The following is a 27,479-nucleotide window of genomic DNA, read 5'->3' as shown; positions in this document are numbered from 1 at the left end:
TTAAAAGTGTTATATTTGTGTGTGAAAATTATGCTGGAATAGTGTTCTCTCAGGAGCCATAAACAGATCAGAGTTCAGTTTATGCTACGAAAACAGAAATATGAACCTCACTGGGATATTTAATCGCAATATGCTATCTTGGAATTAAAAATCCATTTTGTATCAAGTCTCACTGGAACAACGAACATTGCCTTGTTTATAAAAGTCAGTGTTAAAATTTTAGCACACAAACAAAAGAACACTGAAGCAGATGTTGCTCGCCTTTCAATTAAGCACAATCATTTTCCTGGGAGAAACAAATGAATAGTATTGCACTGTATCTGTAAGTCCATTGATTAAATCCATAATTACCACTAAGCAGAAAGTCTTTAACTATATTCTGAGTCTAGTTAGGAGATTCATAAAATTAGGCAGTATTATTATTAATAAATGTTTGAGGGCATGACCCAGTCAGAAGTGAAAGGTCATAGCACGTTTAACCCTCATCTAATTTTTGACACATGAGTAGGACTTCCTACTCCTAAGTAGTCCCACTGGGTACATCAAATGCCTCAACATTTGCAGGCCACAGAACCCACAATAATTTAACATTTAACTCCAGGACAGGGCAGCAGTGACCCCCACATCCCAAGCATGGCACCCTGTGCCATGCACAACTCACTGAGAATGTTAGCCATTAGCAAAGAAAATGAACACGTCAAACCCTACACTAATGAGGGTCAGTTCAACATCTCAGTTCTCAGCATTTCAGCTTCACACTGTGTCTAACCTGAGGGGAATCTGGGAGCTGGTCAAGTGCATTCTAAAGGCCAGTGACCCACAATCAACACTTCTTTTGCTTGGTTTCTTGTCAACTGTCCTGGGCACAGACTTCTTGGGTACACACAATACCAACATCTTCTGTCCATCCAAGCCTAACACAGATGACAGTGCTTCCCTCTGTGAATTTGGTTGCATCTCTGGGGGTATGTCTGGCTTGCCGTGTCTCAGTGCCTACACAGGTCAATCCCTTGCCTAAGAGAGCCTCTGCCAGCTATATACTGGGGAGAAAGTTATCCCTCATCACAGTTCTCTGAGGGCAGGTTCAGGTGAACATTGCCCTGCCGACATGAGAACATCAGGTCTGTGGCAAGAACACACCTGCCCTGATGTCACTGGTGGATGCTCCACTCCGCTCTTGGCACATCCTTTAACTGCGTTAGAGGGATGCTCATCCGAATCACCTCTCTACATGTGCTTCAACAAGGTTTTGGAGTGCATGTAGGTTCACTTGAAGCAGCCCCAAGAGTTGTTCCATGGCTGTACAGATTGCTGCACAACTTGCAGGCCTACTTGTCTTTATTCCATTTGTCCAACTTGCTTCCCAAGGCCAACATCTCTTGTCAGTGAGTAGGATGTTTTTTTCATCACAGAACCACCATATTTTCAAATTGTACTTCTTTGGCTTACTTGGCATGTGTTCCCAGAAGGCACAGTGCCTTGGAAACCTAACAGCTACCCGTAGTGCCTCAGACTAATTTTGAGACACAATCATCATCAAGGGAAACATAACTGATGATTTCAAAAAGAAACAGGGTGTTCTTCCCCCATCCCAAAGCACTTAACATGGCCATCAGATAGATAACACCCCAGCATAGAAAGCCCATTCATTTCTGGGGTGGTTTTTATCCCAATTGACTTAATGGGAATGGGACAGAAACCACCCCGCCATAGGGATTCCATTCATTTCTGGAGTGATTTTTCTCCCAATTGACTTATGAGAGTGAGCCTGGGCTCATGATCCATGAGACCTGGTTCTGCAGGGTGAGTGGGGAGAGCGGGTTAAGCCTGCTCTCCCCACTCACAAGCAGAGAGGGAGCCCTGAGCGGCTGGCCACACAATTGCCGGCTCCGTGATGGAGCCAGCGGGGGCTGGGGAGCTCGGGGGCTGCGCGGCCCCCGCAAGCCCCAGTATGTCCTGCACGAGTGCACAGGGCATACTGGGGAGACCCCCGACCCGGGAGGCTGCTTTTAAGCCTCCTGGCCGGGGGTCTACTCATAAGTAGGCGCAGTGCGAAGCTGTGCTGCAGCTACTCATGATTCTAAAAACCAGGTTTGTGAAGTGTTTTTTACCAGGGGTTCCCAAGCAGGTTACCCGCTCTGGAACCACCGGGCTCGTACCCGAGCCCGGTGGTTCTCACATATAGCAAAAATCAGGCTAGGCTCTCCTAGCCCAATTTTTGCTAATCGTGTGATTGGCCCCTGTGTGTATGCATGTATACAAGTGTGATGGAATTTTGTATTTAAACTAGAGTTTTAAATCCCAGCCAACATAGGAAGCTGCCATATACTGAGTCAGACCATTGCTCTATCTAGCTCAGTATTGTCTACACAAACTGGCAGTGGCTTCTCCAAGGTTGCAGTCAGGAATCTTTCTCAGCCCTATCTTAGAGAAGCCAGGGATGGAATGTGAAACCTTCTGCTGTTCCCAGAGTGGCTCCATCCCCTGAGGGGAATATCTTACACCACTCACATGTGGCCTCCCATTCAAATTCAACCAGGGTGGACACTGCTTAGCTAATCGGACAAGTCATGCTTGCTCCCACAAGACCAGCTCTCCTCTTCAAGGACCAGCTGAAACAGCTATGAAATGCTGGGGACAGGGGCTTAACTATAATTGGACAAGGGGAAACAGTTGTCTCCCAGCCCACCACCCCAACAGGCCCCCCCGGAGGCAAGTCATGAATTATGGTTTCTGAATTATTCCGAATGGACGTTTCCAATGTGTCACAGCATAATTTCTCTCTCTCTGTCTCTCCTTCACATTTTCCAGTGATATAGTCCCTCCCTCCCTCCTTCCTCTATCTCCACCCTTTTGCCTCGGCTCCTCCCTCATCCTGCTCTCTTTGGCTAGCCTGCCTCCCTCCTTTCCCCATCTCCACCCTTTTGCCACCCTCGGCTCCTCCCTCGTCTTGCGCTCCTGCTCTCACTGGCTAGCCTTGGGCACCACACGTGCATTGGAAGTTCCTTGAACATGCTGGCTGCCAGTGAGTGAGCGAGAAGAACACCTGAAGAAGTTGAATGCTCAGTTTGGCCACGCTTGCTGTGCTTTTACTGAAGCCTGGCTGCTGCAGCTGAGCTGTGTCTGTGTAATTTCAGAGCAGAGCAGAGGACTCTGTGGCCAGCCCTCCCACACCAGCCTCCCTTGCCGTCCCCAGATCAGAACGAAGCCTCCTTCTTCACCAAGGCAAATCCCCCGCGGCCCTGCCTGAGTAAGCCTGGGTGCGGTGACAGCCATTGGTGGCGGCCAGGCCGCTCCTCTTCCGCACCCCCTTCTTCCCTTCTGCTGCTGCTTTAAGTTTCCACTGTGCCACTAGCCTTAGTGGGGCTCATGCCTCCTGCTGGGGTGGGGTAGAGGAGAGAGAGAGAGCCTGCCTGCCCACCCGCCCACCTCCTGCCCTTCTCGCCAGAGTCCGGTGTACTGTGGAGAGTGACAGTCACTCACAGAGCTTAGCTCCAATTCCCCCTGTGCCCCACCCTGGGTCTGCTGCTGTGGTTGTTCCAACTGGTGAATCCTTCTTCAGCGACAGGGAAGGCTCTGGCTCCCGCCATGGCTGTGGGAGGGGGGGTGGCAGCTGGGAGGCGATGTGTGCTTCAGCTACGGTGACCCCAGGCAGACAAGTAACTGGGGTGGGGCAGCCATTGCACATGCCCTGGGCGCCACTTGAGGGAGGGCGCCAGTGCCAGTCTGAGCCCCAGCCCGCTCCCGCCTCCGTGGCCACTGGCACCTGCCTTGCAGGGAAGGTAATCTCTGCAGCCAGGCAGGCTCCACCCGGTCTGACTCTGTGCGACTGCGCCCGGTCAGACTGCTGAAGGAGGGCAGGGAGGTTTTGAAAGGTGCTGGGCGAAGTCACCAAGGAAAGCTAGCTTCCTCGCCTCCTTTACCCCTTCTGGCATGGTCGTGGGCTGCACTGCCTAGGGAGAGAGATGGCCTTGCAGCTGAGGGAGAGAGAGTGGCTGCGAGGGGCCAGGAAGTGAGTGCTTTTCATTGTAGCAGCCAACCCCTGAACTCCCTCGCCATTTCCTCTCTCCTTGTTTTCTTTCTGCTCTTTGTGAGATTTATCACATGTTCCTCAAGCTGATTGTTTTTCTGTTTAAGAAGCCACAAGCTATTAGAAATTCTAAATATCTCACTTGGGGAGTCAGCAAAGTTTGCATTTTGGTGATAGTTCAGTAGTTCAGGGCAGGCACAACAGAGTGATCAGCACTAAAGGCAAACTAGTCATTAGCATGCAAAAGAGTAAGCCAGCAGTCCTAGATAGCTGCCTGAGGAAGACCTTTGCTCCCGCACTTTGTCTGCTCCTGTAAATGACCTCTTGCTGGCACATAGTTTCTGCTTTCCCTCCTTTCCTCTTGGCCTGCCTTGTTCTTGAGGGATTGCTGCCTGCACCGTTCAAAGGGCTGAGAAAAAAGCCCCCTCTCTCAGCAATAGGGAGCAGGCTGTGCACAGAGCATAAGGGAACCGCTCTTTCAGCTGAAGTGAAAATGTATCTAACCACCCCCTCCCGCTTTAATGTTCAATAAAAGTAGCTTCTCCTATGAGCATCTTTCCTCTTCAGCTTTCTGCCTGCGACTTGCATGTTCTTTGACTATCATCTAATGGGGAGAAGGGGCTCTGTGGGTTTTCTCCATGGTTAAAGTCGGCAACATCTACCTATCCATCCATCCAGTGAAAGGAAGTAAAGCAGTATCTGATTCTGCACCCCTAAAAAGTTATGGCTTTTTAACTTGCTTTAAAAAAAAAAAGATAAGTTTGATTCTTTGGCTTGAAAAGATAAGAGGAGACAAGAGACGAAGTGGTTAAAACTACTATGATAAAATGGGCTCAAGATGTGGGTCATAATATAGATATGGCAGCTTGGGAAATATTATGGAAAACTGCTTTAAAGTTCACTGCATGTTATACTTTAAAAGAAAATTATTATAAGATGATATACAGGTGGTATTTGACACTGAAAAAATTAGCATTAATGTATAAAAATGTTCCAAACAAATGTTGGAAATGTGGACAATGTGAAGGAACCTTTTTTCATATGTGGTGGTCATGCGGGAAGGCAAAGGCCTTTGGGGATATGATATATAATGAGTTGAATATTTTTTTTTTTTTAATGACATTTCCTAAGAGGCCAGAATCCTTCCTGCTGGGAATAACGCAAGGAGTGCTCCAGAAGAAACTTTTTTTTATGTATGCAACCACGGTGTCTAGAATAGTATATGTGCAGAAATTGAAAGATAATAAAATGCCCTCAAAAGAAGATCGGTTGATAAAAATTTTGGAATACGCTGAGATGGCAAAACTTACAGCATTCATAAGAGATGAAAACTTGGAATGTTTCAAGGAAGATTGAGAGCCATTCTTACTTTAATTAAAGAACTATTTTTCCAATATGGACCTTTCAGCAGGGTTTGAAATTTAGTAACAACCGCAGGTTGGGTAGGGTAAAATCGAGTTTGCAATGTGGAGTATATGTGTTTTGAATTATTATAGCAATGGTAGATTTGTATAACTAATATGAACCGTGCAGACTGGTAAGTGGGAAGTCAATATTTACTTAATTAAATGTAATTGGACTGTTAAGATATTGGAAAAACCAATAAAATTTTAAAATGCAAAAGAATAGAAATTTGTTTGAGGTTGAAGTTGACACCCTGTAGGGAGAAATGTAAATCATTATGATTGGAAAATTATACTTGCTTGGTCATGGTTGCTATAAGATGAGACCAATGTTGATGTTGGCACTCTGAAATTCAAGTGAAAGGAATATATATATATATATATATATATATATATATATATATATATATATGAGAATGAGAGAGAGATGGTGTCTCCTTACTTATGCTGGTTGGAAAAGCCATCTCATAAATTCAGAACAACCTCCAGTAACTGGTGAGCACGCATTTATGCCTGACATTCTTTTAACTTCTGTCATTAAGACCTTGGGTTAGGGTGGTATAAAAATGTGCTAAATAAATAAATAAATAAATAATAAATTAACCCAGTTCTCATGAAGTAGTCTGTTAACCCTTGATAGGACTGAGGAAATGGTTTGAGAATAAAAGTCTTGTCATTTCCTTAATGTAAGAAATTGCTTTGTCAATAATCTGGACAAGTTTTATTCAGTGCTCCAGGATTTGTGACATTTATTCAGATTAGTTTGTCTTTGTGCCATTGTGAGGCAACTTACATGTTTTGAACTGGTCAAACTGAAGTCACTCCTGGTTTCTTGAAGGGTGGGGTTATAGTGGAAGAGGAGGAGAGAGAGGGTGGCAGCATATTTCCTGTTCTGAATTCTTGCTCCCTGCTATGTCTCTTTGCTGATAAAATACAAGGATAATCTGATGTGTTGAAAAATTTCCTGTTTCTGAAATGATCTCTTCCCATTATCCACACTGTGCTGTGCTGTTATTTACACCTTGTAACTAGTTGGGATAGTTAGCAGAGACATCGAGCCAGGAGAAGAAGAGGAAGGCAGTGATGGGTGGGGATTTTAAAATCTCGTCTCCCGGCCCACTCCAACATTGCTATGCCCCTGGCTGGGGATCATCTGGAAGGAAAGCTTTTCAAATGTGCCTGCCAAAGCCCAATGACCAGCTAGTACCCTAGTAGCTCCTGGAAGTTCAGATCCACTGTTTTCAACTTTCTTCATTTAATCACAAATGGTATGTATAGTTTACAACACTGAGGCTTTTATATGTTGTATGAGTGAATATGCAATATTAACCATTTCAAAGCCTGCTATTTCCATCAGTGAGATAGTTGAGCATGTGCTAAACTTTAGCAACATTACTAACCTTATACATGTTCAACAAATCAATGAAATAGTCTGGTAGACTGCAAGGACAAACCAGATTCATGTTTGATCTGCAGCATTATTGCTGCTTGAAAAGCAGCCATATGGATGCAGCTCCAACTGGCAAGCCATTTAGCTCTCCATAGATTTCATTTAGTCACATCAGGGATTTGCAATGGTGTGGCTGAACTTGCTTCAGCTAGATGGGGAGCTGCTTCACACAAACAATTCGCATGTGGTTTTTGTTTTAGGTGGCAATTATGGTGCAGACTGAACACATGAATTCAGCTGGAGCAAAGTTTCACTGAATTGGAAAATTAACAACAAAGGCTTTAGTGTTTGCCCTTTGCCTGCACATTAATGGGAGTTCCACTCAGTGCCTTTTTTGCCTTTCTCTTGTTATCTTGTTCTTAGTTAATTAATTCAAACTCAGTGCAAATATCTTTCACCCCCTGCAACACCACCAAACTTCAACACAAAACTGAAAGTTGGTGGGGGAGAAATATAACCCCCCCAAAAGGCATGATCCATCTTCATATAGAGGGATCACCATAGGGCTCAACAGAGTTCTGCTTTATCTCACACATAATTGAAGCCCAGGCTGGGAAACTGAGATAGATAAGGATATAAGTGGTGGACATGGACCAGTCACCATCTTGGACTGGTTTCCCACATATATGCTGAAGAGGGAGAGGCAGCTGTAGAAATAGGGCTCTGTTGAAGTATATAGCAAGAATTCTGCATGCAGACACTGTGCCAGTGCCAAGCTGACTGTGTTTCAAGTTGTTTGCTTTTTTACATGGACTTAAGACAAATTAAAAATTTTCTCCTTGATGTTGATTTCCTAAAGACTGATCACTCTCCTGTTATGACCATTTCCTAAACAGTGTGATGGGTATAAAATCTTATGATAAATTTAGTACTAGATGTGATAATGTTTCAACAGGAAATTTCCAAATGGAATAGCAACAAAATGTTTTCTGAAAGAAACTGCAGTGCACATATTTGGTATGTGTATATATTTGCTTCCAGCTACTAACCCTCCAGGCATGTGCTTTGAGATGTGTTACTTCGGCCATCATATGCAGCCTTCTGGCACTTCAAGAAAATAGTTCAAGTGCTCAACAATGGTCACTAAGAAGCCTAAAAGAGAGAAAGATCAATGGAACTAAGCTCTATAAATGGCACAAAATTCTAAAGGAACAAATAGGAGAACTACTGGGAGACTATCATGGAAAGAGAGTACTTGATTACTGACACAGTTCAACATTGCTTTTTATATGCAATAATCTATTGGTTTGGGGCTTTTTATTTCAACATTACACTTGAGACCTGTAATAAACCTATACTTTGATGAAGTATAGGTTGAAAAGTCTCTGAAGTATAGGTTGTAGTCTCTCCATTGCAGTCTCTGTGAACAACTAGGCTGAGCCAATTCTAGCTCTAGAGCTTTAGCCAAGGAAGTAGCACTCATTTCCCTCCCTGTAAGATAAAGTTTTCCTTTTTCAACTATCTGCATATAGATAGTACAAGTGAGCATTTTCCTGCTGAGTTTTCTTCCGATTGCTGCAATGGCAGCAGCTTGGTGGAATATTTCCAAGCAAGGGTTACTTTTTCTGTTTATAATCTTTAGATAAAGTAGGGTTTTTCCATCTCCTTCCCTCATTTTTTCAGATTATTTGAGCATTTGCCAATTTTTATATCACACTAGTTGCCCCTCTCCACCCCCAACATTTTCTTCTCATGCCTAGAGGGCAGGGAGCTCACTAACCCTTTAAAGTGAGCCTGGAAACAGTCACCTTCTGTGGGTTCTTAGTACTTCCCCCTATGACTTCAAGGTGTGGGTGGGGAGTGAGGATGTTGTGCCATGTCTACCTTCATCTGCCCCTTGGTGCTCCATCAACAGCCTTTTGGCACCCCTGCTGTGGTTCACTATCTTGCATTCTGTGGACAATTTGCATAAGGAAGAGAGCTGGTTTTGTGGTAGCAAGCATGAATTGCCCTGTTTGCTATGCAGAGTCTGACCTGGTTTGCAGTTGAATGGGATCATTTAAAATATTCCCTTAAACCCTTTTAAAATATTCCCCTTAGGGGATGGGAAGAGCATCTCAATGCTTGCATGCAGAAGGTATCAAGTTCCCTCCTGGATCTCCAGAAAGGGATGAGAGTGAGAGAGACTCCAGCCAGTAACCTTGGAGAAGCTTCTGCCAGTCTGTGTAGACAATGAGGCTATTCACACGATTGTAGAAAATTGGGCTAGCCTCCGCTAACCCGATTTCCTACAATTGTGTGAACCACCAGGCTTGGCTGCGAGCCGGGTGGTTCTTAAGCAGGTAACCCGCTCAAGTAGCCCGCCCCTTAAACTGGGTTTGTGGAGCGAGCACTCCACAAACCCGGTTTTGGGGATTGTGAGTAGCTGTGGTGCGGCTCCACGCCACGGCTACTCATGAATAGACCCCCGGTGAGAGGCTGAAAAGCAGCCTCCCGGCTCAGGGGCTCCCCAGTATGCCCTGCGTGCTCACTCAGGGCATACTGGAGCTTCCGGGGGCCACGCAGCCCCTGAACTCCCCAGCCCCGCTGGCTCCATAATGGAACCGGCAGTCATGTGGGTGGCCGATCCAGCTGCCCAGGGCTCCCGCCCTGCTCGTCTGCGGGGAGAGCGGGCTTAGCCCGCTTTTCCTGCAAAACTGACAAAAGCGGGTCTCACTGATCATGAGACACATCTCCATACCGAGCTAGATGTGGTGATTCTCTTTATTTAGCAAGCGGAGAGTAACTGGCCCTATCCACCCCCAGCACAATACTGCCAGTGACTATTGCTGGTGTCTATTTTATGTTTCTTTTCAGATTATGAAGCCTTTGGGGACAGGAATCAATCTTATTTATTTATTATTTCTCTGTTTAAACCGCCCTGAGCCATTTTTGGAAGGGCGGTATAGAAATTGAATGAATAATAATAAATAATTTTGTTTTGTTTTTTTATTTGTTTATTTCGGCCCAAGGCCGAATTAGTAAGTATACTTACTAATAAATAATAATAAGTGTAAAAGAGAGAGAGAGAGAGAATGTGTGTCCTTACTTCCTGTGTTATGACACTGCAGTTCCTGCACTAATAACAAGGTGCTGTTCACATTCCCAATGCCTTTTTTAAAATGTTATCTTTGTGATATAGTGCTAAAACGTTGCATGTGCATTGCTAAAAAGTAGCTGTATTTTACCATTGTAGGAGTTTGAGATTCTGGGGATCATTTTCAATACGTTCCTGCCAAGCCAAAGCATTTTACCCCTGTTGTAGGATTTAATCTGGAAAGCACTTTACAGAGCTCTTTCGTAGCAGACAGAGTTGGGACGCTTTGCTTACAGTGGACTTGGCAAGTTGTGTGTGGGCCTGCTGCATCCTTTCAGAGCATCCTAACATATATGTTTGATTAGTTAGGATATATGCATATCATATTAGTTAGGATAATATGCATACTTATTTAAATGTGAAGTTGGCATCTGTCCTCCTTGATACTTCTTCCAGCTCTAAAGCCAGTTTGCTTCTAAAGAATCTGTGTTCAGCTAAACTGTGCCCGAAAATGATGATATCTAAATGATTTTTTTAAAAAAAAAATAGGGCCAAAAATGTGCAATGACTAATACTGACACTTGTCAGGAACCTAAGAAAATGAATAAGTAACATATTGACTCAGACCACTTGCCAGCTATTCTCAGTGTGATAGTGGTTCGGACCCTAGTATCTACTCAGAGCTCTGCACTTGTGTGATATGCATCAAGCACAAAAAAATCTATCAGAACCAAAGCATGTTCCAAATCCACTATCCAATTCAAAAATGCCCCCAAACACTGGTTTGGAAGTTCTATCATCTCCCTAGAATTGGATGATAGAAACAAGTGGTACAATTGTGCACTTGTCTCAAACTGCAAGTCCCTGAGCTCATTAATTTTTACTTACATATCCTGTTTACAAGTAGGATAAGCCAATAAGGTGTGGCATCAGATTGGCAAGGGGAGGGATGGAAAAGCAGCATAGATTCGAAGGATAGCAGGAAACAGGGCTGCTGATAGGGTTTATGACTCTAAAATGTATGTGAGTAATGAGTTAGGCTCAAGTCTCCAGAGTGCACATCAGAACCAGTACCTAACCCCAGGGTGAGAGAACAACATCTAAGGGGCATTTGCATAATTAAGATACCATGGTAACATGTCTAGTTATCAATACAAATTAGGCAACCAGAAACATAAAGAGCCTAAATTGAGGGCAAAGAGCCTAAACTGAGGGCAAAGCTCAAGGACAAAGGTGTTTTCATGTGGGCAGAGTGGGGGCATGTTGCAAGTTTGTACTAGGCCCAGAGAAATTATGCTTGAGAACTGCAATTTGTTTTAAGTTTTTCTTGCTAATTGGGTGAATAACAGTGGATCTCTCCTTCCCCCAGATACACAGTTTCCATTCCAATAAGCCCTAGATTATTGTACTAGGGCTCTTCACAAATTTCCCATTGGTAAAATATTATTGTTACCTAACAACTCTTGATACAAAGGATGTGAATATTTAAATATTAAAATTTTAATATTTAATACTATTGCTAATAGTTTCTCATTCAATGCATAAAGCCTCTTTCTTAGAACAATAAAAAACTGCCAACTAGTCAGGAATATTAAAGGGCCTTGATAATGATATTTCATTCCATTAAATATCTTACTAAAGTAGGTATAATTTATAATATAAAATATCACATTTAACAACTTTCATATCCAGGTGATATTTCTAGTCTCCTTTCTGTAATTCTGAGGTTTAGAGTTCTGGATTCTTCTCTGATACCAGACTTAGTTAGTTATCTCCTTATTGACCCATATTTTTCAGAATGCATCTTGGTTGGCTGCCTAGAGAAATATCACAGTTGATTACCTCAGTGCTCATTCTTGGTAATTAAAGTGCTGCTTTTCCACAGGAGAATGCAAGTGATATCTCAAAATTTCATTGGCAATGTTTGGGCATTTTAAATTAGGTTAAATATAAGAGGTCTATAATCGAAAAGAATAAAAAATACTATTATAAAATGCTATATTATGTAAACTAAGTATTCACTGTTCTGAATTTACAATAGACCAGTTTATATAGGAACCTCACCCATATCAAACAAAGAATACAAAATGCTGATTTAAAGCAGATGTGATTATATATCCATTGACATTAGAACTATCAAATTAAAGAAATATTGGTCAATTAAATAGATTATTTGAGTGATTAATTACTTAGTTAAATGTATACATTTGCATATAAGGAAAACAATACATTTTAGGGGGGTGGGACATTTTGAGGTAATTTACACAATCAAAAACTGTGTTCTACCCGGGTTTCAGAGCTGTGTGCACTCCCAATCTTGGGTTGTGTGGAAGCAAGTTACGAAGAACATCTGGGTACCCTTTCCTCCCACCTTGGTTCCACACAATTATTTCTACCAAGGTTTTCCTCCTACCTTGCTTCCACAGAACCAAAAACTGGGAGCACACACAGCTACAAACCCGGGTAGAACATAGTTTTTGATTGTGCAAATGACCTCATTTTGTTTCCAGAATAAGCATGCATGTATAATCCCAACAGGCACAAATTTAGAAGAGGCATTCTTTCTCACATAGGAGGAAATATCTTTTAAGATGGTGCCATCTGCAGTTTTCAACAAAAGCTCACATTAAATTATGCTTTAAAAAACTATTAACCAGCAATTTAAAATTCTTTTTAATAATCAATATATGAAGTATAGTACATGAATATCAGCATGCAAATATAAATTTCATCTGAATATAGTTCAAAAAGTGTAAATATATATTTGAAACTGATATGTCAATATAAGTGCTAGTCTTATACCTACTCTTTTTCCTGCCAGCATTCTCTGTGCACATCTCCTGCTCTGGATACCATGCCAGCCATCACAAGTGAGCCAAGGGCTTGGATTCCCACAAAGCATCCCCCTGCACTGGAATTGCACAGTACTGTGAGCACAGACAGTCACATTGCAAATGGCCACTTCTATGCAGTACCTGCACCAATGTGCAGATTGTTCCATTTAAGAGCTGCCAAAGCACAGGCCTATCAACAGCAATGGTTTAAGTAGCATGATTTTTTTTTTGGTGATATATTATTTTTCATTTTCCTTGATCATGTATAACAGTGGAAAGACAATAAATAACATTCAACAAATTCTGAAATATATTAAACAAGGTTTATTACTGTTAATACATGGTTTCTATGTTCCACTGACTGTGACTGACCAAAGCTGTCCCCTATTCATGAAGACTGTAGCTCTTTCAGAAAGAAAACTTTCAAGATTTTGAGTGTGTGGAGAGGTGGGGGCTGAAAGAGTCTACAATTTCCTAGCTAATAACATAACTACTGACTTCTAGGTCTATCCAAGTATAATGTGGAAGAGGAAATATATGAGTTCAAATAGGCCTGTAAGCCCCAGGACCCTTTAGCAAGCACTGGAGGCTGAGGCTTATGTAGCACTGCTTCAGCAAGACTAATAAACCCCAGGTGTGAGTAAAAACAAATGGGAAACTAGGAAGGAGGAATGCCTGTCTGGGCAGGGCTTGCCCCAGCTGCAACCTGTTCCACATCTAAGCTATTTGGATCCACCTCAAGTTCTAACCCAGCACTTAAGAAGCAGATAGTAGAAGGAGGCTGGCAGAAAGGAAGCACTTGGAGAGAGGGCTTCAACCACCAGGACTGGAAGAAAAACACCTCCATACAGGGTTGGAGATAGCCTTGACCTTAAAAAGGAAAGGAAAATGTACCTCCAGACCAGGAGAAGAAAAAAGAGAGTTCTTATAGATCTCACGATACCCATGAGATAACAAGGCAAAGACCTGTCCCAGATGACTGATCCTGGCAGTGAATAAACTGGCCCAATCACCTGCTACTGTACCACAAAGAAGTCTTTTAGCAGCTTTCTGTTCATGTTTGCTTTGCTCATGCTGTGAGATCAGATTCTAAGCCCCTAGGATGTGGAGCATTTCTTGGGGGGGGGGGAGATGGAAGACCCATAGGCCTGCTACTTGATTTGTTTGATATAATGGGTCCAGAAAAAGGGAAAAAGGGAAATAGCATCTCTACTTAAGAATTCTGTAGTGTTATGCAAGTCCAGAGAAGTTCTAAACATTAACATTTATCTCTTAAAAAGTATAACTCTCATTTCCAGTGAGGTGACATCTTCAGCTACTCCAGTGGCAACCAATGCTTACAAATCTATCAGTAGTTTAGGCTGCAGTCATTAAAGCCACTCTGGCTCACAAGATATTGAATATATGAAGTAAACGCCTCACTTATACTAATGGGAAATCCCATCCACGAATCCCATGGTCAATACTGAATTTTTTCCTGAGAAATCATATTCTCAGAAACACACATGATTAGAGAGCCCTGGTGGAGTGCAGGGCCTGGGGCAAATCAGCTAGTGCAGGGCTCCCTTCTAGTCTAGAAGAGGGCCCCTTCTCCAGCAGCCAGAGCAGGCCCTGGGCAGTTGCCCTGCTTGCCCTGTGTACACATAATGTGGTTTATAGAAGATCCACATGTGCTCCTTATGCACATGTGTGGTTTTTAAAGGAGCCTGCTTAAGAATGGAGAAAGGACAATGTGTTCATGTAGGGCTGATGGAGTTCTTCCATGGTATACTGTAGCATATCATCAGCAAAGTTTCAAATTTATTTATTTATTCATTCAATTTCTATACCGCCCTTCCAAAAATGTATCAGGGCAGTTTACCCAGAGAAATAACAAATAAATAAGATGGATCCCTGTCCCCAAAGGGCTCACAATCTTTTTTTTTTTAAAGATAGACACCAGAAACAGTCACTGGAGGTACTGTGCTGTAGGGATGTGCAAACTGGTTTGAATTTGAACCAGTTTGAATTCGAACCGGTTCAGTTTGATGGTTTGAATTCAAACTGAACCAGCTGCTGGTTCAAATTTGAACTGAACTGGGGACCCATGGGTGCCTACCACCCAACTCCCACTTTTTAATGATTTTTTTCCTCATAGGTATAATGGGACTTGAACCAGGCCATTATTCCCTATTGTGGAGCACCCATGGGTGCCAACTACCAAAACCCTGAAGCAATCGTAAACTCCTACAATTTTTTATGAATTTTTGAAATATTTTTAATTATTTTTCTAATAGGGTATAATGGGACTTGAACCAGCCCATTATCCCCGAATGTGGAGCACCTAGGGGCACAAAAGTGGGGTGGATGGTAGGCACCCGGGGTGACTACCATCCACCAAACCCCAAGGCAATTGGACACTCCTCCAATTATTGGTGAATTTTTAAAGTATTTTTGAATTCCCCATAGGGAATTAGGAGAATGCCAGCAAATGTATAGCTTCAAGTCGCGTGGGGGGGTGGGGGGGTCCTAGACCAGAGTGTGTTCTGTGGTAGTGCCCAAGGGGGGCAAGGAAGCTACCAGACTTATTTCAAAGGCATTGAGCAAAGGGCTGATATTTAAGTAATTTTTGAAGTTTACGTGTCTTTAAGGTTTTTCTCTATAGGGAAGAACTGAGGTTTCAGCAGCCCCATAACTGCACTTGGGGGGTGCTGGGGTGACCCAGAACGAGTGGTGGTGTAGTGCACAGAGGGTGCCAACCACCCCCATGGGTTGCTAACCCATGGGGTACTGGGTTTTGTTGTTTCTGAGGCATTCTGAGTGTAGATTCTCTGGTAGCAAATGAGAGTGGATTCATGGTTTGTCATTGAAAATCTCACATTGAGAAATACTGTTGTGACTTGGAAACCATGTTTCTACGAATGCAGTCTAAAATCACATTAGGGTTTTTTTTAAGCTGCTGATTTGTGTTCAGTTTATGATCAAGAGCAATTCCAAAATCCATTTTTTCATGTACTACTGCCAAGTCAGCTATCCCCCATCCTATTCCTGTGCATTTGATTTCTTTCTCTTTTCTCTGCATTTGTCTTTTACTTTGCTAGTTCGTTTGCATTTGTCTTTTACTTTGCATTTGTCTTTCACTTTGCTAGTTCGTTTCAGTCCAGCAAGCCACGACAGTTTCAACACCACAAACAGAATACAATATAGAAGTTTCATGTTCCATATGTTTGGATAGAAATTCCATTAGATCAGCATGATCAGAGGGCTGACTATATTTAATAATTTCAGCACCTCATCACTGAAAAAAATTATCAACAACATTTTTGTGACATTACAACTAATGAGAACATCTATAGATATAATATATGTGGGCACATTCTGATCATTGCCTGAAACAGACAGCTCAGCAATATACTTCTATGGACACTGCATCTTGTGTGGCCCCAGAAGAGTTTGTTCCTTCATGCTGCATTAAAATTAGATCCATCAAATTAAAAATAAATTTAACAATGACATAACTATGGACTGCTTACATGCAGTCAACACATAATTTTTCAGTGAATTAGCTCTGCTGCTTAATGCTGCAGAATAGTTTTCGAGAGTGCTGGGAGGGGGAAGAAGTGTATATTGGACTAACATCTATCCTGATAAATCAGTCCTGAGGCATAGATGCTTATTCCTAAAACAAGGAAATTATGAAAGATGTAATGATTAGTCCTTTTACTTTGATCCCTACTGAAGATGGCTAACTAGGTGTAAATACTGAAAACACAAAGCAGCCCCAATTTCCCCACTACTATAGACTATACCACTGCATACTGCAGGCTGGTGAATAACAATGGATAATGTTCAAAGAACTCAGCAAGTAGCATATTAGCATATCAGGGAGAAACATCCAGTGTCGTCTTATCAGAATCAACTTTACCCCTTCCTGTTTTCTCCATATTTTTTGTGTGCTGCTACTGATATTGGCAAAATGCAGCATGCCATATTTGGAGAACAAAACTAATATCTATTATACTGGTACATTCAAAATAACTGCTGCAGAATAATATGTAGCTTTATTTTATTAATGTAGAGCTCCTTACTGCTCTTTTAAAGGCACACCAACACCAACACCACCGGGAGTACATGAACTGTTCATGCACATCCCTACTGGAGCCTGCTCTATGATTGGAACTGAGAATGAGGAAATAGTGATTTGCTCAACACTACCTAGCAAGTGCATAGTCCAGTAAAATGTCTTCTAGGGACATTCCGCTCATTTATCTCATTTACCCCGAACAGAATGTGCAAAATTCTATGTATTTCTGAAATCACAAAATAACTAATTTGCTTAGTAAACAAAACTCCTATTTCTGACAATTGGAATTGCCATGCTTTGGTTCTCTCTATCGTTATCCAGCAGAAGTGAATAAGAGAAACTCTTCTCTAAAAGACTCTCTTAGTAAATGCAGACTGAACATAAAATGGAATGCAATTAATACAGAGCGATTAAACTTTAGGTTACTTTGTGTAAAGGCTAACCTGCAGTCATCAAGAGCCCTAAAGACCTACCTGTTCGGCCTGCCCTTCCAGCGCTCTTAAATTGTTTTAAAGGGTCTTTGATGCTTGTGAACTGCCCTGAGCTATTTTTTAAGGGTGGTCTAAAAATTGGACGGACAAATAAATAAATAGATAGATAGATAAATAAATTTAGTCACTGATATCAGATGAATAGAATATGTATAGAAATTGAGTACAGTAGTTTTGGAGTTGAGTTCATCACTATGTCTCCAACATCAATTTAAGAAAAAATATTTTGAAGGCAACTACTACTACTACTACAATATTTATATACCGCTTGTCAACCAAAGTTCTCAAAGCGGTTTACATAGAAAAATAAACAATACATCAAGAAGGTGGTCCCCTGTCCCCAAAGTGCTCACAATCTAAAAAGAAACATAAGGCAGATACCAGCAACAGCCACTGGAGGGAAACTATACAAGCTAACATTGCACGAAGTATATTTTCAAGGTGATCAATAACCAATATAATCAATTTTCAAAAAATGACCACATGGTTCTTTATAATCTATATGTATCAGGAATATCAATCAACAAATTTAACACTTGCCAATATATTGGAGAAAATAGATCAATTAAAATAAATCTTTATACATCTCAGCTGCAAATTCAAGTTATTCATCACTATGCTGTTTTCACCCAACTAAATCAGAGTGAACAATAGAATTAGATTGTTGGAACTGCAGAATAAGATTGCATTGCATTACAAACTTCACATCATGTTAGAAGAAATATATACGCATCAAATAGGTAATTAACTCTGGGGAAAACTCTGAAATAAATTATTTGGAATATATTTGGGGGAAATGTCATTATCTGTACGGATAACACACCAATGAATTGTAGACATGTGAAATGTGCATAGCATTACATGCAGTGACTTGGATCCAAAGAACTGCAAGTGGAAGGCAAAATGCATTTGTGCTGTTCTATGAAATGTTGCACAGACACTAGTGGAAGATTACTCAGATGTATTGTGGATTGAATTATAGTTCAAGAATACAGGCTATGGCATCTAAGCTCTACAGCTCCCAAAAATAGCTTGTACAAAAGCCTCGTCCAGACATTATAAAATTGCCCTGCTGTAGCTGTGTATAGTGGAGCAAAGGGGGGAGGGAGTCCCACCCCGTCCCACCCCCACCAAATCACTCACCCCACATCCTGTTGCATATGTTTACAAGGTGGCTTGTCTGAAGAGCATTCGGCTTTTCCCTCGTCAGACAAGCCCTGCTATAAGCGTGAGTGTCAGGGCTCACTGCAGATTTATGTGGTGGGAGCTGGACTACCTCCCGCTTCGTTCCACTGTACATGGCCACATAGTCTCAATGAGGCTAAAGTATTTCTAAAAAGCAAACAAGAACTTATTTGGATTTGAGGTCACTTTTGTCATGCAATGCTCTTCTACTAAGTGAGAAACAGAACTTCTGTAAGCAGAAAAGGCTTTTTGCTAGTGGAAGAGCACCTTTGGATCAATCTGCATGTAGATAATACATATAGGCAAATATAAATATTAATATATTACAGTGACTAAATACCATAAGATGCAATAGATGAATCCTACCTTGAGGTATTGCTTGGTTTTAGAAAAGTCTGGATCATCAGACTCTATCCGTATTTTAGCTAAATTTTGTTCTGTCTCAGTTAGCCAGTGGTTAAAGTTCTTCACATCACGATGAAAACTCTTCCATTTTTCCACTGCTCTATCAAATCGTCTATAAAAGAAAACAGAACAAATGAACGAATCAGAAAGCACTGATAGCAAATGCAAGTCAAACATTAAACAATATTTTTAACAAACATTATCCTTAACTTTAATGTATGTAATTGTAATACTCTTAAAATATTTAACCTAAAAGCTACTTTTAAATAAGGTTGCACCTAACCAGTCCCAACGTTATCAAGCATTGTGCGTATGTATACAGTTTTTTTCACTAGGTAAATTGACAAGTATGGTTAGCTGCATACACAAATATGCACAGAGAATAAAATACATATTTGTGAATTATGAATTTATGAAGTTATTTGTCTGACAGGCCTGGAAACTAGTATTTTTATGTTTGTTTATTTATTACATTCATATCTTGCTCTTCCTCCAAGGAGCCCAGAGCGGTCTACATGGTTATGTTTATCCTCACAACAACCCTGTGAGGTAGGTTAGGCTGAGAAATACAGAAATACCATGCTGGAAATACATACAACACCCAGAAAGATATGTATTTGGATGGGTGGGTGGATGAGAAAGACAGACAGATAGAAGCAATGTACTTATTCCACCTCACTAATTACAGACCCAAACCAAGGAATACAATTTAAATGAACAGGTTCTGATTCATTGCACATTATTATTACTGCATGCTAAACATAGTTGAAGTATGATGGCATGAACTACTGTGGTTTCTTGCAGAGTTGCAGGAAAGGAAAGCTATTATAACATTTCTTTGTAGAAGAAAATATGCAGTTGCCACAAGGCAGAAAATAATTAAATTGTCAACTTTAAATATAAATGTATACTACTTTTCTACTAACAACACATGCCATCATTGCAACAGTCTGGATTAAAAATTATAGATAATAAGGGTGTGCATGACTGAAATACAGGTATCTGATCAGGTTTGATCCAGAACCACAAACGTTAATTTGGGTCCTTTTGGACCCTTTAGAACTTTGGAGTCCGGGACATTGCCTTTTTAAAAAACCCCAGCAAAAGTCCCCATAGAAGTCTATGGGTAAAGAAAAAAAATCACTGGGTGGGGGGAATGGCTAGCCCAGGAGGTCTGGAAGTTTGCACACAAGTAGGTAAGGATGGCAGACTCCTTGTATTAATTAAAAGTGAGCCTGACCATCCATTAAAAAAAACCAAAAAACCCAGAAATTGTATTCACAAGAAGTGTAGAAGAAAAGTGATGTAACATCAGAGAAACTCTGGGAAAGTGATGTGAAATCCAGAAATCAGCTACTTTGTTTTTTAAACTATGAGTAAAATAACTGCTATGAGCTTATCTACCAAACAAAACAACAAAACAACAACAACCCATATTCTGTGGTTCTAATCCCCATTTTATTCTGTGAAGGTTTCTTTGCTCCCATGTTTCCCAAGTGTAATTATAGTGAAGCTGTATTGCATGGGTCAGACTCTTAGGCCACTGATTAGCCAAAACTAGAATGGATTTGAAGTGCTTTTCTGACATGAACATTATTCCATAATTGAGATGGTACCAGTTCCCTGACCAGACAGGTACATCGCTATGTAGATCCAGAAGTCTTTTCATTTTTGAAAATAAAAGGAATTTCCTTATGAAATAATTTATTTAAAGAGGAATTAGATAATGAAACCAAGTTGGTTGTGGGACTACTAGATAAGACTGACTTTTTTTAAAAAGCGAGACCATCTAAAATTTTTGTTATATATATGACATTATTAATTTGAGTTCCTGCATCTAACTACAGAATTGTGGTTGAGCTGTTACATAAGGTAGATTTTGCTTCATTTGTTAATGGTAAGGTAAGGTGAAGTGTGCTGTCGATTTGACTCCTGTCGCCCACAGAGCCCTGAGGTTGTCTTTGGTAGAATACAGGGGGTTTACCATTGCCTCCTCCCATGCAGTATGAGATGATGCCCTTCAGAATCTTCCTATATTTCTGCTGCCTGATATAGTGCCAGCAGGGATTTGAACACACACACACACACACTTGCAAGAGTGTGCCATGGGTTGCTTGCTCAAACTCCAAAACCCATATTTCCCCATACTTTCCAGGACACTTAAGAAAATACAGACCAAACATACACTCACTCCCCCTACAGAAAGCTGCAACTCAGAAGCTTTGGTTACTCTTAAAATTATTGGCATTGTTTTCAGTGGAGGGATAGGCCTCTGCCTCACTGTTCTGTGTTTCCTTTCCTTTTCACAATGCTCATATTGACCAACAACATATGCTGGTCTAAAAAACTGCATCCTAATGCTCCAAACCACAGTTTAAAATACAACTGTCCACTACAGGAACAACAACAACAACAACAACAACAACAACAACGGAACATAAAACCACCAATTGTCACCAACACAGGATCTTAGTATTACCAGCATAATAACACAGTTCCTGTTGTGAAGAAACTGTTGATTTTTTTTAAAAAAAAACACCCTGTGAAATTTCAAACATCTCTGACATTACTGTACTGTTTATGGTTATTTAATCAGCACACTTCCCTCACATTAATTGTCACATCACCCCAACATTAATGGTTGCAGTCATGAATTCAGATAGACCTAATCCAGATAAACTTAATCCAGATAAGACAGAAGTGCTCTGGATTAATAAAACTGATTATCTAGCTGGTTAGAGAAATCTGGTCCTGGGTAGGGTCACAATCCCCCTGAAAGACCAAGTTTTCAGCTTGGGGATGCTTCTAGACCCAATACTGTCTTTGGAGGCACTGGTGGCGTGTAGGAGTGCCTTTTCCAAGGTATGGCTAGTCCACCAGCTGCGCTCTTACTAAAAGTCAGACCTGACCTCAGTCACTCATCCATTGGTAACATCTAGATCTGATTACTGCAATGCACTTTCCATGGGGCCCTTGAAGACAGTTTGGAAGCTTCAGCTGGTCCAGAATGCTGCTTCAAGGATGCTTGTGGATGCTAGTAGCATTCACACCCATCCTGTGGCAGCTTCACTGGCTGCCAGTTTCCTTCTAGGCCAGATTCAAAATGCTGGTTTTGACCTTTAAAGACCTACATGACTTGGGGCTGAGGACCTATTGGACCACATTCACCCATATGAATCTGCCAGGGCCCTTTGCTCATTTATCCTGCACCCTGCTGATGGCTCCACCATTGACTGAGATTTGGTTGATGGGGAAAAGAGACAGAGCCTTTTTGGTTGTAGCCCCTCAGCTATGCCCTTGCAGGAGAACTTTGCCATGCTCCCTCCCTTGGTATTTTTAAAAAAGATCTTGAAACACACCTGTTTAGAGAGGCCTTTAAAAGTCTTTTATACTAGTTTGTTGGGTTTTAAAATGGGTTTTTATCTTTAATTGGATTTGTTTTAATTGATTTTATTCTATGCTTTGTTTTAAATTTTATATTATTTTTACTATTATGAGCCGCCCCTAGCATTGAGGGGTGGAATATAAATATTTTAAATAAATAAACAGAGATGTACAACGAGGGTGCAACAGGGAAGAGAAGCTAACTTGGCAAAGAGGCACCTTTTAAAGTGGTGATTCTCTGTATTTAGTAGGGGGAGAGTAACTGGCCCTATCCACCCCCAGCACAGGACCTCCAATGACTGTTGCTGGTGTCTGTCTTATGTTTCTTTTTAGACTGTGAGCCCTTTGGGGACAGGGAGCCATCATATTTATTTGTTGTTTCTCTGTGTAAACTGCCCTGAGCCATTTTTGGAAGGGCAGTATAGAAATTGAAATAATGATGATGATGATGATGATGATGATGATGATGATGATGATGGGGTCAGTTTCTCTCAAGGCTCCTTACTCCAGAGCAGACTCATATAATAGACAGATTGAAAAGTACTTCTTGCCTGTCATTTCTTATGGGCATTTCAGATAGTAATTCTGTATTATACTATAGGAAAAAGAAATGTTTGATATTTCAAACACCACATCACTGGCCAATATCCAGACTAACATTCCACCAACGTGCCATGTATTTCTGTTGCATGGGGGGGGGGGCAATTTTGAGTGATATCTTCTTTCCCCTGAAGCTGCCTGATCCTAAGGATTAGGGGATCCTATTTCATTGAGGGCTAAGGGTATTCCTGAACTCTTTTGAGAGTTGGGATCCTCAACCTATGTCCCTGTGTGGTAGGGGAACTCTCAGGCACAGGCATCTGAAGAGGAGGTATCTGAACATTTACTTCCCCACCCCTTTGCACAATGGAAAATCCTGACATATCAGTGGAGGATTAGATGTCAGCCAGTGATCAGAAAAACAAGGGAAGGAGAAAAACTATGAATTTGCTCAGAAATGACAATCTATTCTATTTTCTAAATCAAATCAAATCAAATCTCTTTATTTCAGTCAGCGACCAGCATGAATATCTTCTAAATGAAAAAGTGCATTCAGAACAAAACAAAACAACTGTTCAGTGTCCACCCCACGCCACCATAGGGAAACCCAACACCCATCTAATGCATAATTCATTGCAGTTCTCAAGTACAGACATATTTAAGAATGTTTTCAGACATACAGATTTTGTTTTGTCTTGTTACACTAAGGGAGACTCAACTGATTTTAATCTCAATTTAGAAAGGCAGTTTTAAGCCGCCTAAGGTACTAAGGAAAAGTCCTAAAGTGCTCTGGAGCTCCAAAGAACTATGTTGCTATGGTGATAGACTTCATGTGGCTGAATACGTAGGCACTTGGTGGAGATATCAGATTTGCAGAATTTCCAGGTATTGTTCAAATTTGGTTTATGCATGCATAAGAGACATAAGGATGTGTATATGCTCCATCATGGGTCATTGAGTCTGGGTAAGTGAACTAAGCCCATGTGGGATTTTCTCTTTTAACACTCATATACACTACCCATCAATGAAGAATTAAGCCCTAGTATGAATAGATCCAGTATTACTTTAGGGACTTCATTTTATTCTGGAGGAACAAAATAAAGCACCTAAGGTGTTCAGAACATCCACTTGTATATTCTTGGTGTTCTCCAACTTTAAGATAATGCCTTGTTTTCCATGAACCCCACTGCCAAGTAAGATCATCTGGGGAGGTCTGGTTGCAGTTGTTCAGTTGGTGGCAACTCATAACCGGGCCTTTTCTAGGGTTGCCCCAGGACTTTGGAACATACTCCCTAATAAAATTAGAGCCTCTCCTTCTCTGGATGTTTGTAAGAAGGACCTGAAAACATAGCTGTTTAGTCAGGCTTATTGTTTATAGTTTTAAAAATTTCTAAGTTTAGCATTTCTATATATTTTTAATTGATTAATTGTGTTAATGTTTTAATTGTGTTTTTTTAGATTGTGAACTACACAGGGACCTATGTATGGGGCAGTATGAAATGTGTTAAAAATACATAAACAAACAAATAAACTAATTGTGGTCTATCCAGAAATACATTTTTAAAAGATATATTATCATACATTAATTTATTTAAAACATTTGTAACCCCACCCTTCGGTTTCCAACACCCAGAATAAGAAAGCTGCAACAAAAAAAGAGTCTGGGTGAATAAAGAGATCTTTTATCTCTGAAACATCGCACTGAAACAATCAAAGTCTTGGACTGGGTGAAGAAAATAGACTCCATTACAGTTTCCAGCAAGATGCTACATTTGCAGATTGCACACATGGTGTGATTGTGGCTCAAGGTCAGACTCGGGCAGTAATGAGAAGGAGATGTACGTTGCAGACTGACTGTGATTGGTTATTAAAACTATGTTGATGGGTTTGGATTGGTGTACTTTTGGATCCTGCTGTTAGCATAAATGATAAGACGCCTGAATATAAACTCTGTATCCGCCCACAATTGGGGCTTTCAACTCTATGTTCTGACATGCTGTGATTAATAAAGCTTTGAATCTGATGGAACTGTGTGGCCTCTGCTTACTAAAGGACCTCTAGGAGTTACTTTTATCCAACAAAATCCTTTTTAGACAGAGTGTTCTACAGTTATAGCACTACCACAGAGAAATCCGTTTCCTTAGCCATCACTTGATTAAGCACATGAAGTTGGAGAAGTGCCTCAGATTCAGTCAGATTCATGTAGCAGTAGCGGCCCTTTAGATATTAAACTCCCAAGCCATGTAGGTCTTTAAAGGTAAAAACCAGTGGCTTACTTCCTAATGAAGCACATGTGCTTTGAGCTCCTGTGGGCACACAGAGCTAGCGCCTGTGTTACTTTCTTGATCTTCTAGCACATGCACTATTGCTGAAGATATATAAGAGTTCAGAGCATTCCCCACACTATGAAATTGCTCCTTAAGATCAGAAACATGTCACTGACCCTCTATAATAGTGGCTCAGATTTAATGAAGCAACCATTATTTTATTCCACAATGATGTTTTATAAAGTGATATTTGTGAAGTAATGACAAGATTTTGCAGCCATTGAATATGAAACAGATTTGGTTACTTCCTAGATGGCTGAGCTGTAACCTTGAATGCCAAGGAGTTTATTACAGAAAAGATAGCATGAAGTGTGACGAATCACCTTACTGCGGCCATGATCTTTCTTCCTCAAATAATAATAAGGTTTCTTCTTAATCACTCTTTAGCTAGCTAACATGATAACATATAGCATAAGAACAATCTCGTCCCTCTTAGTTTTACTATTCTGCTCGCCGTCTCTGAGTCTACCTAACTTCACTACAGATCATACACATAAGTGGTGTCACAACAGGAACAGGGTGAGTGAATGTTCATAGTGCAGACCAGCTGAAGGTCTAATAGTATGCACATGCATGCTACTATACACACATCAGGCTCAATCCCTGCAAACTGGAATCCTGATTTTCCAGCATACTTGTATGAAGAAAGCCTTATACATGTACAGTTGTATCTGTGTACTGTACAGTATCTGTGTACCATATATTCAACTGATTGCACAGATTGGGGGTGGGGCCTGCAAAAATAATATTTTACTGTTTTACCCCACAACATGTCTTATACTTCAATCTAGGCTCTTTTTCAGAGATAATTAAAAATTAAATAAATACTGTATCATACATTGTTCCATAAGCATGTATAAAGTATAAACACTTATGGGCCAACATCCAGACTAACACTGTACCATCATGCCATGGTTTTCGTCATGCACAACATGCCTTACAAGGGACCATAATTGTTCCAGGGTGGGTAATACCATGGCCAGTAGATGCCATTAGACACTAGAAGTAAGAAAATATTTAAGAGTTTCATGTTCCAACATAGCAGACTTGGGAAAAGATAACCTTATTGTGCACAGGTTGAATACAACGCTCATCACTTTTGATCTGACCAGCTCTTGCTCTGAGTGGGAACAAAAATGGCAGAAGTTAGCCCTTGAATGATTAAGGCTGCAAAAATTACCAACTGTGTCATAATCTGAAACCTACCATACCTCAAGGAGTCTGAGAGAAGGTAGACAGAAAGACTTATACACTGTGCTTGGTTGAAAATAGGTTGTATGTTTATTAGAGAAACTAAGAATTTTTTGCTAGCAGAATAGTCAGGACTACAGTGTGTTAAACATCCAGACTTGGAGTTGGACAATATATTGGGTATATATATAAACATAATATATATAATATAATAGATATTAATATAATATATAAACAATAATAGGCATAAATCAACATAAGTAGATGATCTGCTTCCATTAACCAGAGATATAGAAAACCTTCATTCCATATGAGTCTTCATACAAAAAATTTCATATGAGTCTTCTAACCAATTCCAAAGGCTTCAGTGGAATTTCACTCAATTTATCTAAGTATTATTAAATGGATTTAATATATATTTTAAAATATTTATCTGTCCACCAGGGACATTTCATGTCAAAAAGCAAAATATGCACAAATCACTTTCCATCAGCATGAGGGGCATTGTGCGTGCCCTCAGTCACTTCATCACGGCTTTGCTTCCTTCTGCTGAAGGGCTCTCCTTCCATTTGGCTAGGGTTGCCAACATATTTTGAAATACAGATTCAAATGGTTTTTTCCTTGCAAATGTAGACATAATCTTAGCAAATGGTATTGAAACTCTTAACTACCATCAACTTTCCTACAGATCCCTTGAAATTCCTACAGAGGTTTGTCTTGAGTTTCAAAAGTCTGAAATTTCAGTGGCAACTCTACCCTTAATCAAAGCTGTGGTGTGTGGCTTTTAATGCTCCCCAGCTGGGCAATCATTCCAGATGCTCAAGGTCCCTGGTATTGTTAAGAGTCCTTGAAATTCAAGGGTGTTTCTTCCAATTTTATTCTAACCCAAGATCTTGCCTGTTGAAGAAGTGATGTTAAGCTGCTGTACATTCTTACAGTACATTATGATGTTAAGCTGCTGTACATTCTTACAGTTGTTACATATAACATTTGGGTTAGTTTTGCTTGGTTTTCATTTAAACTTTATTTTATTTTGATTCTTTCTCATGTGTGGTTACAACTTCACTGAGAACCATCACATTCTGTATGAAGTATATAATAAATACTTGAGGTTTAGCTCATTCAAAACCTGCAGTAAAACTGTTCAAAGGCTCTGACAA

General features: G+C 40.7%; 1 protein-coding gene across 18 annotated transcripts in view; it reads right to left on the bottom strand.

Annotated features, from left to right (window-relative positions):
- DMD (dystrophin) overlaps positions 1-27,479 on the bottom strand; it is a 1,901,967-nt gene that overhangs the window by 889,425 nt on the left and 985,063 nt on the right. For all 18 annotated transcript variants that reach the window (XR_008319265.1, XM_053308495.1, XM_053308494.1 and 15 more), the window contains one exon: positions 18,839-18,989. Coding sequence is in view for 17 of the 18 variants with exons in the window: in XM_053308495.1 (XP_053164470.1) it covers positions 18,839-18,989 (151 nt within the window). In the remaining variant the exon portion in view is untranslated. The remainder of the gene's footprint in view (positions 1-18,838; positions 18,990-27,479) is intronic.

This window comes from Hemicordylus capensis, chromosome 3 (genome assembly GCF_027244095.1).
Source record: "Hemicordylus capensis ecotype Gifberg chromosome 3, rHemCap1.1.pri, whole genome shotgun sequence".
Lineage (NCBI taxonomy): Eukaryota > Metazoa > Chordata > Lepidosauria > Squamata > Cordylidae > Hemicordylus > Hemicordylus capensis.
Note: the sequence above shows the minus strand (reverse complement) of the source record. Positions and strands in the feature narration are given on the sequence as shown.